Here is a 14878-nt window from a genome sequence, read left to right as displayed (position 1 = left end):
CTAATTTAATTAAAATCTGAAACATTTGTTAAGAATTAAATAGTTTTACAAAATTAAGTTTTGTAAATAAAAGTATTAAAATAAAATTAGTCTTTTTAATTAAGTATTTACTCATTTTTATATATTATTGTTCTTGTCTACCAAAATATATATTTCTTTAAACTTTAAATAAAAAATTGAAAATAAATTGAAATCTTTTGTTGCAAATGTTTATTTTTCGTAGAAATACACTTGAATTTGAATACTCAAAATTATATTATATACAGTGGAACTTCGCTTAACGAGCATAATCCGTTCCAAAATTTCCGTATAGTGAAAATTTTCCTCCATATAAACTAATGTAATATACGATAATGCGTTCCATTAAGCGAAATGCTTGTTATGCGAGGTGTTCGTTAAGCGATATATTATTCATTCTTGATAGCAAATTTGCTATTTAGTTAGTCCAATCTTGCATATTTGGCATAAAAATAATCAATTTTCACTTTGTTGAAATCTCTGAGATATTTTCATTTGCGAGTATCTGATGCGTTATTATTACATTTGATATCAAGGTCCGTCGGAAAACTGTACGTTCGCGAGTATACACATGTTATATTTGATAATATTTATGGTTTTAAACAAAACAAAAACTATGGTAGAAAAAGCATGGTAGAATGGTTCTCCAAATAGAAGCCGAACTGATAATCAATAATGTTAACATGGAGAGAGACCTGACACATTGTGCTTTTTAATTTTCACTGAATATAGCCATCGATTCGTAATTTAATTGGCGACGTCAATTAAACCGGAAATTGAGTTGCTAAAAAGGCTGCGCACGTTCGAATACGAATGAATGTAATCCTGCCAAAACAGAAGTAGGTTGATGCGACGCTGACGCACTGGGCGATAGTATCCATTGTTGAGAGGTAAATGCGATTAGAGCTGTGTGGCAATTTCCAAAGTTTCTAACGTTCTATTAAGCCTCGCTCGCTGCTCGAGTAGAGAAAGGATGCTGCTGCCAGAGACGAACGAACGAACGCCTTTAAACTTTTCATAAAGGAATTTCCATATTTCGGCATCTCCCCGAACACGAACGCAATAAGCAACTCGCTGTATCAATTTAATAATCGGCCGATTTATCAATTGTCATAACTATTTATTATTGAATGAAGCTCATTGAAACTTGAAAATTGAAAAAATATTCTTTTTTATTTGTATCGATTATATAAAGCAGCATCGAATGTGGTAAGCGATCATAAGGAAAATAGTCATTTTATGCCAAAAATAAGTTTAAATTTAAAATAAATCATCAGAGATGTGTACATATACAGAATTAACATTGTAATCATCATTATTAACATTTATTATTGTTATTTATATTATTATGAATCAATATTTTGAAATAGTATACCAAAACAATAAAAGAAAGAAGAGTGTAACTTTTGGTACAATTCAAAAGCTAATACTAATATAATATTCACTCTTAATAACGAATTAAACTAAATTCAATAATTTATATTGATGCAAATATATGTTGCAAATATTAGACATGAAATATGCTCAATGTATATTGGACATGAGAAAAATAAGCTTAAATTTAATTTGAATTTATTATAGTAGTTATTACCTATTTTATATAGATGATCATATTGCAAGATTATGAAATATATTTTCTAAATAAAATGGTTTTCCATACATAAATTTAAAGAAATCTTTATTTAGTGTTCTTTAACTATAAGTTGTAGTATAGTAAGACCTGTTTTTGTGCGGTAGATAGGGATCGTATAAAAAAAATGTTATAAAAAAATATATGAAATTTTCATAAATTCTTACATATAACAAATAACTTTGTATTATACATTACAGAAACTTTTTTTATGCGGTGGATAGGGATCGCATAAAAAATCGCACTTAGAAAATGCGTCAAAGATTTACGAAATACATGAGAAAGTGCATCCAAACAAAATAAATAATTAAATTACACATTTCAAAAACAATTCATTTCTCATTGTACATATGGAGAAATTTTCAAAATGCACATACATAATTCACTGCTACTTGTGTTAATCCAAAACGCGCATCTTGGTTCAAAATAGACTAATAGAATCGTTTGAGCAGGCTGTACATATACACACTGACATATGCAACGCCTTTGGAATTGGTTGGAAGACCGCACAAAAATAAAATCGCATAAAAATGGACCGCACAAAAACAGATACTACTGTTTTTTAATTATTGGTCAGTGATTTATATTAACATTATTTTTCGCATTATTTTATAAAGAATTATTAAAAGAAATAATCAAATTTACTTATTATTTGATCCTGAGTTATCTGAAAATATATATATTTTACATAAAGCTTACCCTGTCAATCTTCTGTCTAAATATCAAAGACAAATGTATAATTAATATAATTATAATGTATGCAGCACTGTGTTTACTTTACTGTTGATTCACTACTTTTTTTTAAATATTTTTTGGAGTAGGTATTATATTTTCTTGTAGATGCTGATATGAAGTTACTGCGTTCTCTTCCATAGCCAAAATTTATACCGTTAATTCAAATATAAAAATAGAAAGAAATATATCGAATCTTTGAGATTAGTTTTTACTTCAATTTAGTTTTTATAATTATATTGTTGCAAATATGTTAAACAAATATTTTCAACAATACTCTGCACTATTTTTAGTTCGTACAAAGTTGGCGTCAATGGAAATTGAATTTTATTAATTGATAAACTTATTTCAGATATTAATCGTAAGTAAACTATTTTTTAATAATCAGTTCATTTATGTTTGTACTTGAATTAATTACTTAATCTTTAGAATAATCTAATATCTACGATATATTTATTTTTTTCATAGTAATCTATAAATAGTTAAGTTTAATGCCAATTGGCACCGCAAAGTCCTTCGGTTGTGAGTACTTTATTAAACATTCACTATTCGTGAGACATATTTCTTAAATTTAAAATTTAAACTTCAAATATGAGTCTTCAACCTAGCATACTTTAATGAGATTTTGTTTAATAAAATACAATTTTTCGTAATATGTAAATCAGATAATACATTAAACAATTTGATTATTAAATCACAACTTTTCATATACGACTTACGAACTAGTTCCATTCCAAAAGGTTGTTCGTAAGTCGAATTTGGGAATTTTAAAAATTTCAAAACATATTTATCATGGTTTTTACTTTTATATATGTTGAATTCCGTATTACTGACTTCATACATTTGAAAAAATATATTAAAATAAATAACAATTATTTAATAAAAAAACAAGAAAAGAAACAAATGCAACAAAACAGATAGTACATAGAGCTATTAGAATTTCGTTCGTAAGTCCGGGAGTTCGTAAGTCGGCGGATACCTATATAAATTGGTCAAGTTATAAAAGCCTTTTATAAAAGTTCATTTTTTTTAATTTCTGAATGATGATATAAATACGTTATATTTTTTTATTTATGCAGTCAAACATTTCAATAATAATAATTAATAATTATTTTTAATTTGTGTTCGATTAATAGTATTTTCGTGAACATTATGTTGAAAATAAGGAAAAAATTATCCCGCACTGTTTAAAACCGAACTAATCAAGGACTAAAACCGCATAAAAATAAACAGCATAAAATGATTGTATAGCTAGCTATAACGATAGAATTATAACGATCTGTTATGTATAATAAATAATGTTCTGTAATGTTTATTAAGAATTTATATTTATATTCATAGTGAATCCATCCATACTGAATGCAGTCGCACTTTGCCAGTAGTTAAAAAATCTGTAATAGTATGTGATCTAAAGGTGTTTATTTGTGTGTCTATATAGAATGTTGACGTACAACATTTATTAAATGTATTCAAATCTATATTTTGAAATATACAATTTCGAAAATTGACTAGTAATTATTTCAATGTACATATGTAAAATAATTTTCATTAGTATACCGTTTCCGGATTTTTAATCTTATAATGAAACAATTTTCCCAGACAAAATAATGCATTATACGATAATGCGTTCCATTTTGCGAGTCATTTTTCTTGAAATGTATTTTGCTCGTTAAGCGAAATTCTCGTTATGCGTGGTACTCGTTAAGCGAGGTTCCACTGTATTTTTATCAATATGTTTACGTAAACATTTGTGTTCGGCACAACTTTATAAGTACAGCATCAATATTTTGAATTTGTTTTTGTCACATTATAAATACGTTCACGTATATCGAGATCAACGAGTTCTCTCTACTTGTAAAATTGAATTTATATTTTCGCTCGAATAAGTATTTTTCGCGCTGAAGTGTTTTTGGTGCGGAACGAGGGAGGCGGACAATCGCCGCCGCCATCGATCCGCGCACCATAAGTTATGTAACTGACGATTTTCCCTTCGCTTCCCTTTTTCTACTCCTCCCTTCCATACACACACACGCACACATATATATCTATATATTTTGTTCTCGTGTGTTTTGGTATTAAACACCCAACGACCCGAATACAACGGGCGATCCTATTTTCATCTTCTCCCTTTTATTTTTATTATTATCCTTCGGCCACCCGCACTTTATTGACGATTAACTTTTACTTATCTTTATGCTCCCAAAATAAACGAGAAAACGGATATTATTTGCAAAAAGATCTAAAATACAACCGTTCCAATTTACGAGTTTGATAAATATATCTATATATAGTATAGTTATTTATATATTAGTGGAAATTAACTGAAAATATTGGCCCAATTAACCTGACGAGTAAGTTATTTACGAAACACTTAGCTTAATTTGATACTTTATTATGCATCGGATTTATGTAGATTGGTGTAATCCGATCTTAGTCTTTAAACCAGCGAATCCACTACATCCTGAAGTCTGCTTTTAACAAGGTGACCAATTTTTATTACAATGAAATGGAGGACAAAACATTTTACTAATTCAAACAAAAATACAATAATTATGCTAACATCCCCTTTAATTATTTAATTAAACGAATATTTTTGTTTGAAAATATACTTTTCAAGGAATACATTTTTTTTCAAATCGTGATTTATATTGCAGGACAAAATTGTTCAATATAAGACTAACTTCTGTAGCTGAAATATGTTCACATTCAATGCGTTTCATAATCGCGACTTTCCGAACTGTAACTTCACATTTCGCATAACAGTTTTCGAGGAAGGCTAGAATCTACAAAAGGTCTGTAAATTCTATGAAAATAGTAAACATTTTTTTTATTTATACATAAATAACCTTTTTTGTATAATAAAATACACACACATTCAGTTTCAAAGTCCTCAGTTAATCTGAATTCAAACAACCTGGGGAATATTGGCGTAACAGATTATGCAAGTATTTGGTTATCTTATGTTACACAATTTCAATATTATTCAATATTATTCTTTCAACATACAAGTCTTCAACACAAGTATTTTATGTGAATAAATCTAAATTAAAATATGAATCTATTGACAATCATAACTAAAATATTATAAAGCATAATTATCAACTATGTTTTTTAAAGTTATTATTTGTATCACGGTTGATAATTCTGTTAATTTAATAAAATTTCGAAGCGATTTTTATACTAATTATGACTAATAAGTCAAAATATAATGGATGATAAAATACAAATCATACAATGATTAAGTATGTTATATTTTTAGACATATATTATATTTTTAATTAAAAATAATTTGATTAGCAGTACTTTTACAACAAAATAAATTATATAAATGATAAATAATATAATCCTATTTAGGTTTCACAATATTATGCTCAAATACGTTTCTATTACATGCAAGATAATTCAATTTTCTATATGTGTAATAGTAACTTATTTAATTTATATTTAATTAGTTAACAGCTAGGTCCACTGTCTGAGAAATTATTCAAACTTTCGTAATAGAAAAACCTTTTTGAACTGCCCAATATAGGATTATATAATTTTATTAAATATATTTAGTAATTATTATCAAATAAGAAATAATACTGTATGTCAACTCTAATATTTTTATAAAAAAAAAACTAGTGTTATTGAATGTAGTCTTTCTGCATTGAAAATTGATGATTATATAAAATAATGAATATAATCATGCTCATACATTTGTATGTATGAAGAAGAAATGATTTGATAAAACATTGTTCTAAAGACGCCTACATTATATTGCTTTTATTGAAAATTTATGATAATATTCATAATTTTAGCAGAAAATATTAAGTCCATATCCGTATGGCAAAAATAGAGCAATACAAATTTATAAATAAAATTGATATTAGTTGAAATAACATATACATAAATAATAATTATTAACTAGATAATAAGAGTTCATAGTTATCAATTATTTTTATGAAATTGACAGGATTTAAAATTATTTTGAAATGTATTGAAAAATATGATTTATTTATAAAAAAAAAATAAACAAAAAGTAAACTAGACACCAAAATTATCCTTCCAATTAAATATAAAACGTTAATTTCAAACATCGCAGCTTAATTACTGCTTAATCGATCGTAATTGTAAATCAAGCTAATCTGCATTGTCCATGTTCTTGCTAATTAAAACAGTGAAAGCTACCCTCTGTTAACACTATAAATACCTCAATGACTTTTTCAAACTGTGAAAATACGCAGGTATTATTCAAAATAGAATGACAAGTCGAGTGCTATAAATACGATACACCCATTTTCCATTTGATCTAAAACAAAAAAATCTCCATTTTTTTATCGATGTGAAATACACAAAACTACATTCGCGAAACGTAAATTAAGATAAACATTGCCGCAAATTTTCCGCGCAGTGAATGCATCATGTATTGTCTTTGTCCGTGTTTCATATTTCAACTCGATCCACACATATATACATACACCCACGGAGTAGTGTTCTACTGAAACTCTGCTCCGTCCAATGAAAACAGAATCCCAATTCCACGTTTATGTTTCATTTTATCATTCTTCCGTTGTGCAAACATTGCCAAACAGAATGACATCTAAAGTTTCCAACAGACCAAATGCTCGATCTCTGCAGCAGAGTGTGGATATATGTCTTTTTAGTTTCTCATTATTAGAAGTTGCAGTAACTACATTAATATTATAAGAAGAATTTATTACTAATCGGTTAACATTGTGACACATCAAAAAAAAAACTACAATTTATGTGGAAATTTATTTTCTTTTTTCTTAAAAGAATACAGACACTGACCACAGGCATTACTTCTTTTCCACTTATTGGAATCAATTTCTTTCCTAAAGCATACTACAACAGATTTCAGTTTTAATAAATTATTTGTATACTATTCAATTTATCAAAACATTGTACATTATTCATTTTTGCTCACGTATTTACAGATATATCACGAAATTAATTCGTTATGTGAAACTTCGTTTTCAATTCTATAGCCAAAATATATTATTTTAGAACAATCTAAAGTTTTATAAAAATAAAAAATCAACTTTATATGTACAAAGTGAAATCACATTTTAAAAACTTAATCTAATTCAGCGTTTCCCTAAATTGCACTTAAAACATTTTCTGCAACCCCCCAAAATATGTCCATCTATAGTTTCTTTGTCTTCGTTGCTAACAAGGTTTTCTAAATTTTCCACTGAAAAATAATTATTTTCTCCAATCAATTAATTTCTAACATCCCCTTCACTATCATTTTAGAATATATATTTTAAATAATAAAATCGTTGTTATCAAATTTTATTATTTATATATGATTGTGCAGGGTCATAAAAACTTCTTTGTAATTTGACTACTAAATTACTTTAGAGATTCTGCGAAACAGGTTGTTCTAAGCAAATAATCTCCATTCTAACTAGACTGAAACATTTTCCTAATTAGCATAGGGGGTTCTCTCATTTTTGGACGATTAAACTAAATAGCCTGATGTACTTTAGTTATTGATTAAAATTGATTTTCATTTGACATTGGCCTGTGACCATATGCTACACGACATCTACGTCACGTTCTATTTAGGAACTATGCACGCAATCCACTATTGATTAGTGCTCTGCATACCGAAATTACAGAGAGCCAAAAAGAAAGAAGGTTTAAGGGAACGGACGAATGTTTCGATTGTGAACATTGCCGTCCCCTTATCGATTATTCTATGAAACATTTCGATTCTCCTTATATTCTTCGTAAGTAAATTATGTCAGGGTTGAATTCATTATGCAGATGCGATGTGGCAGTTATTAACAGCCGACACGCATATTCGATTTTGATGTTTTATCATTTAATTAATATCCGCAATTTCAATTCCTGCTGACGCTGCTGGAAATAATGTATAATTTAGTAATTGCAGAAATATTATTCATACACTATTCAACTTAGTTTTAATCTGTTTTGTTTAATGAAAAGTAATTTTATATGTTGACGGTATAAACTTATTGATTTAATTATATTATAAATATAGTGGAACCTCGCTTAACGAGTTTAATCCGTTCCAAAATGTCCGGTTTGTATAGTGAAACATTTCAAAAAATACACAATCTGGAATATTATTATCGTCACTCGTTATGCGAAACGTCGCTTGTTAAACGAGTATTTTTTCTTACAATTTATTTTGCTCATTATGCGAGGTTCCACTGTATTTACAAAATATTCAAATAAAATATCAACATAATTAATATTTTAGATCTTCACCTGATGTTTCTTGTAACTGACATTTAAGTTAATATACATCGACAAAATGTAGTTAAAATAACAGTAATTATTTACAAAGCGAAATTACTATTCATTTACAATTTACAATGCTTTTAGTACAAAAATTAAATATTATAATAATATTTTAACATTGATATACTAATATCAGAGTGAAAGTTTATTTCTTAATTATTGTGTAAACTTCGTTCGTTTAAGGAAATAAAATTTCACAACTAATGAGATTATATATACAGTGAAATCTCGATTATGCTCGCATAATCCGTTCTAAAATTTCCGGAATTTTACTCGTATAGTGAAACAATTTAAACAATTTAAATTAATGTAAAATACGATAAGGCGTTCCATTTCGCGAGTCATTTTTCTTACAATTTATTTTGATCATTAAGCTGTATAGATTAATTTCTTCTATTTTTATCAATATCGCTATTACTAAATCTATTATAACATTAAGATTATATAAAATTCAATATTGACAAACTTCGCAATTTTTTAACTGAGTTTTAGAAACTTAATAATTTATTCTACTATTTTCCTACTTTTGAAATTTCTTCAGAACAAACATATTTAATTCCTCAAAACTGTAATCTAAAACAAGTTAAACTTAATCTGTTTAATTCAATGATTTTTGCAAAAAAGGGATAAACTATAATATTTTTTATTTAATAATTAATCATTTTAATATACTTTTAATAGATTTGTTCCTCATAATAGAGTTATATATAATTTGAAAGAATTTACTTTAATATATCTTAAATTCAAGTTTATAAAATAAGTAAATTTATCTAGTATAAACATATACTCAATTGCATGCAAAAGTGTCTCTATCAACCTCCAAATATTTATTGCATTATTATAATGTTCTGAAAATAATTATTAAAAGATAATATTGTTATATTATAGATATTTAAAGTAAAATTTATAAAAATCATTATTTATAGTGAAAACTGGAACTTATGTAATAATAATTAATTTTTTTCAATCATTGCTAATAGCATGATAAAAAATAATTTTCTACTGCAGTATCATATATAATATTTAATTAAAAAGTTTTTGATCGATTTCAATTCGTTTTTTTAATTTTATTTTCTCTTATGTCACATTCTAAACATATTATTAATTATTTTATTACCAATTTATTTATATTTAGTCAACTCTGTTAACAACACATTAATTGTTTAAAGGCGCAAAGAGGAGCAAAATTTGAATCAAATTTTATCAAAACCAAAGCGTCAGGGTTTGCAGTAAATTACTTTGTAGTGGATCCTCCCCAATTTAATTATTCCATAATTTCTGTTAAATTTAGTTGTTTAAGAACACAGTTTACTAAAATAACTTTCCCTTGAATCTCTGACCACATTTTCGTTATAAAAATACAGTGGAACTTCGCTTAACGAGCAACTAGCATAACGAGCATTTCGCTTAACGAGCAAAATTAATTGTATGAAAAATTACCCACTTAACGAGCGGCGTGTCGCATAACGAGTGACGATGAGAAGAGAAGTACCGGATTACGCGCATGCTACATCATTTTTAAAACTTGTGTACACATATAATGTGTATTTTTGAATATGTTTCACTATACGAGTAAAAATCCGGAAATTTTGGAACGGATTAAACTCGTTTAGCAAGGTTCCATTGTACATATAAGCATACTTTGAAATTAAAGGAAATTCTAGTATTCCTTGTATGTTTGAGATAGACGTTCTAGAAACTGCATATTATAGTAAATATAATACATTGAAAGATAATTGAAAGTCTGAATACATTAATAAATATTCAATTAAGGAGAAGACACAAGAACAATACATTTTATTGTACACATCACATGATCGGTTTTTTAGAATTTATACAGCAGGTGTTAGTGCCTTGATTAGTCCAGTTTCAAACCATTGATTGCCCGGACTATGCGAAATATTGCTGCATTATATAAACTATAAACATCCAGAATATATAATCAGAATATGCATCAAAATTGTATGAATGATTTAGTTATAAATATATTAAAAATCTAAAAATATTTTTTATAAAATTAAATAATTGTCTAATAAATCAGTGATTCTCAAAGTGTGGGACGCGTAAAATATTTGGGGGGTCGCAAAAAAATAATGACAGATCAATCCCAACTGTTTTTCTACACATACCCATCCGTCGGAGGGTCGCAGAAACTTTTTACATCCAAAAGGGGCACGCAGACCAAAAAATTTGAGAATCACTGAAATAAATAATACATGTTCATAACAATTATCATATTTTTTAGTAATATTAAAGATAAAACATTTATAATATTACATATTTTATTTTCAAACAAATAAAATATAATCAAGAAATCATCGTAAAACTAGTTTATGACTTTTGCAATATATTTTTCTCTTCTATTTAACATATATTTAAACAGTTTTGCATTTACTGCCGCTGCGAAATGACATTAGAAAATAATAATAAAGAGTCGCTCGTTAAATATTTTATGTGGAAAACTTAATATTTTTGATTGCTGAAACCTGAACTTCGTCGAATTCAAATTGTAACGAAAACGCCATTAAACGTTTCGGGGAGGTATATTTTTTATTTCCGAAATTAAAATTCCAATTTTTCTCTGTTGCTCATATTCTGGAAGTTGCAAACTTTAGCGTAAACGAGTTTGAGAGAGAAAATAATGAATGGGAATTTTTTTATGGTCTGAGCGATAAACGTATGTATGCAGACCGAAATAAATTTCCAATGCAGATTACGTCCTATATATTTAAAGAGAATCATTTATTTTTAAGAGATTCAGATGTATTCACATTAAACTTTAATGTTTATTCTTTCTCAACATTTAATAAGAATAAAAGCTATAACATTTTGTTTTAATTTTTATCATTTACTCATATCATTTTTCTTTATATATTTTGTTAATACAGATAATTGATTGTTGGGTTAAGAAGGAATGTCCGAGAAATGAACGTGCTTTAAAACGATGAGCGCCCACCGAAAACAGTGATTTTTTTTTCGAGCATTCTAATATCATACAGTGAACATTTAACTAAACGAAGAGATAAATAAATAAGAGTATATTAAATCATAGTCGAGGCCCCGATTATAATAAAAATAAATAATGGACCTTGTTAAATATTGTAAGTAAATACTTTTTGCCATAATTTACATCCTCGTTATTACTTTTTTCTCTTCATTTTCCTTTTCTTTTCTGTTCCTTGTAATTAATTTTCATTTGGGGTGTTTAAGTCAAGCTTCAATCCCGCTTTGTAAGAATATTAAATAAAGACATGTAATTAATTACACTTTGCGTTCAATACTCTTGCAATATGACTATGTTAATTTGGAATATCGTTTAATAAGATAAATGCTGCCAAGATGATTGTTTGTGCTTATAGAACGTTTAGTGCACAATTTTTTTTGTAGTAGTTTGTATATGATTTTTTTATTTGTCGTGTCTAACTATCGACATATATTGGAATATATACAATATTATCTTTTTTTTTTGATATGTGTGTAATATTATATAAGCAATAAGTGTGCTAATAATATGTTCTATTTATTTACATTGAGGTTAAGTGCAACGATCCTGGTAAGCTTATAATTTAAATCCTTGTAATTAAATAATTGAAGAAGAAATGTTAATAAAATCTATATAAGACAATTTCTCTTTTTTGAAATATAAATATATATTCTGCATTTTATATTCACTTGCGATTTTCATATTGTATATAATCCTTGAATATAACATTTTAGTCCTAGTTGAGCAGCATAAGAAGGATTATTAAGTATCTTTATAGGATTTCCTTATATCAATTTTATTTTCACAAATCTCATTTATTATACAATTAAATGTATTTTACCTCTACAACTCTATTTGAGTCAATAATTTCTAATTATATTTATACAAAGTTTTCAATTTTTTCAAATAATTATGGATTTTTTTTTAAATAACTATATAGAATACAATTAAACTGATAAATAATACACACTTTGATCCCAGAGTCCTCTCTGCTATAAATACTAAGTTTCATGAAACAATCAGAAAATTGGAAAGGAAATAAGTCTTATTCTTGACTTTCAAACGAGATGAAAAATATATTTGAAAACGTCAACAACAAAATTACATGAAAATACATGATTTTTTGATGTTTTGTTTTAATGCAGCTTTAAATGTTTTATAAGATTCAACTATTTACCTATATTACTAAAAGTTTTCTGTCAACAGATAGTTGTGTAGAAAATTCGTCGCGTTCATAAATAGAATCTCGGCTACCTATTTTAATATTTGAGATCTGGGAATTATAAGAACTAATTTCAAATGCTACTTGGAAAGCGTACATTATTATTTGTATATTATTTATTTCAAATAATGTCAACTACGAAAAATTTGTATATTAGTAGGTAACACTACTCATTTCGAGTATTTGAAACATAATGTCTAATAGGGTTTTGAAGATATTTATACAATTCAAAAACCGGGTTTTTTCAACTACAAAACCGGATTTAGAACCTAGACTTAAAATATAAAAAAATAATTATTTGATTGATTTGATTAAAAACATAAACATTTTGATCCCAAAGTCGTCTCTGGTATAAATACTAAATTTCATGAAACATACACAAAATTGGGAAGGAATTAAGTCTTTTTCTTGACTTCCAAAAATCTTGAAAAATTTTAGAGGTCATAATAGAAAGAGTCCTTAGGATGACAAAATACGAATTTATTAACAAGTGAAGACATATTTGAATTTCTGTAACGTGAAAAAAGTTGAAAAATGAAATTAGTTCTAAGATATTACTTGCTGTAGAGACATGATTTCAAGAGAGAAAATAAATTACTTATAAAATTCACAAAACGTTTGGACAAAGACGTCCAGCATATTTCTTTTGCTAACATCAAAAAGTGTGATCTTAAATCTAGACAATTTTTATTAATATTGTATCCAAATTATTCAATAGAAGTTAACTAGAATGATGAAAAAAGCGGCTAAGTGTTTGAGCAATTTCAGACGTTATTTTCATTTTAATCATATTTTCTAAGAAAAAATATATAATAATATTTTATAAACATTTACCGATTTTCGTTTTTCGTTTTTCGCTATAGTTTTCTATGGAGTAATTTTATTTTGTTATAGTTTTATTTAATATTTAAGAATTTTATAAATGAAAATTCGAAAACCGTATTTAACCGGTTTTGTATAAATTACATATTTTTTTTATTAAAAATAAAAAAATTCTATAATTAGCGCAAAAATTTCGTGAGGTTATAAGATGACATGCATATTATCTCAATATCTACTTCTATACTGCGTTAATTGTATGAGAATCGAAACAATCAATATTTTTGAGGGCAAACACTTCAATTATCTCAACTTAAGATCCGAATATTGTCTCTAATTATTTTTTTCATTTTTTCGCGAAGCGTTTCATTATTTCTATGTTTGATTCTCTCGATTTAATATACAGTTGAAAACAATATATTTAAATAGTTATTTTAATATAACTTTACCTAAAGCTAACTTTCCTTACTTTCAAGTTTAATCTTAAATCTATAAATTTTTGGTTTTTAAATAGAGAACTATAATGCAGCAAACCAATAATAGTAAATGTCTAATATCTGGTTTTGATTTAATCCAATTTATTTTCATATACAGTAATACGTCAATTAGTGCTTAAGATGCTATCCTAGACGACAAACGCTAAGTAAAATAGCGTTAAATGAATTTAACATTTACTATTTGTTCATGTGATTATATTTCAATAAACGAATGTAAAGGTCTTTAGGCTTGGAGTAGACCGCATTCTGTCGAATTAGCATTAATGGATGAAGCTTTAAATGAGGTCTTAGTCTATGTTAATAAGAAAATAAACTGATTTAAAGACCATAATTTCTAAATGTTATGTCAAATATACAAGTCAATATTGAATAATTATTTAATATTATCGATTTATATTATTATTCTTTTATTAATATTAAATTGATAGTATTCTATTTATTCTTAAATGCATGTCAATCGTACCAACTATTGTTGTTACCGTGTCCGATGATACCAAATCTGAACAGACAGTTTAAATTGCATTGTATATACATTGCAATTAGTTGGTAAGCCTGACAGACATTTAAGTCTCATGTCATGTGCAACATAATACCTAACTAAAACGGTAAATGATTTAAAACGTTTTAGTCTTCAAGTTAACATAAATTTAATAACTTATAAAGTTTCACACTGCTTTCCAATAGTTAATAGTTAAGCTTAT

At 26.7% G+C, this 14878-nt stretch overlaps 1 protein-coding gene across 12 annotated transcripts in view; it reads left to right on the top strand.

Annotated features, from left to right (window-relative positions):
- Window positions 1–14878, top strand: part of LOC108560750 (voltage-gated potassium channel subunit beta-2) — a 32681-nt gene that overhangs the window by 4564 nt on the left and 13239 nt on the right. Inside the window, exon 2 of one of the 12 annotated variants that reach the window (XM_017918423.1) lies at window positions 11545–11757. The exons of 9 other annotated variants lie outside the window; for them this stretch is intronic. Coding sequence is in view for 1 of the 3 variants with exons in the window: in XM_017918420.1 (XP_017773909.1) it covers window positions 1223–1227 (5 nt within the window). In the remaining 2 variants the exon portion in view is untranslated. Of the gene's footprint in view, window positions 1–1163; window positions 1228–2717; window positions 2742–11544; window positions 11758–14878 lie in introns of those variants that run through there. 2 more of the 12 variants (XM_017918420.1, XM_017918429.1) reach the window with 2 other exon arrangements.

This window comes from Nicrophorus vespilloides, unplaced genomic scaffold, assembly GCF_001412225.1.
Source record: "Nicrophorus vespilloides isolate i.1.1-1 unplaced genomic scaffold, Nicve_v1.0, whole genome shotgun sequence".
Classification (NCBI taxonomy): Eukaryota; Metazoa; Arthropoda; class Insecta; order Coleoptera; family Silphidae; genus Nicrophorus; species Nicrophorus vespilloides.
The sequence above is the reverse complement of the archived record's forward strand: the minus strand, read 5'-3'. Positions and strand labels throughout refer to the sequence as shown.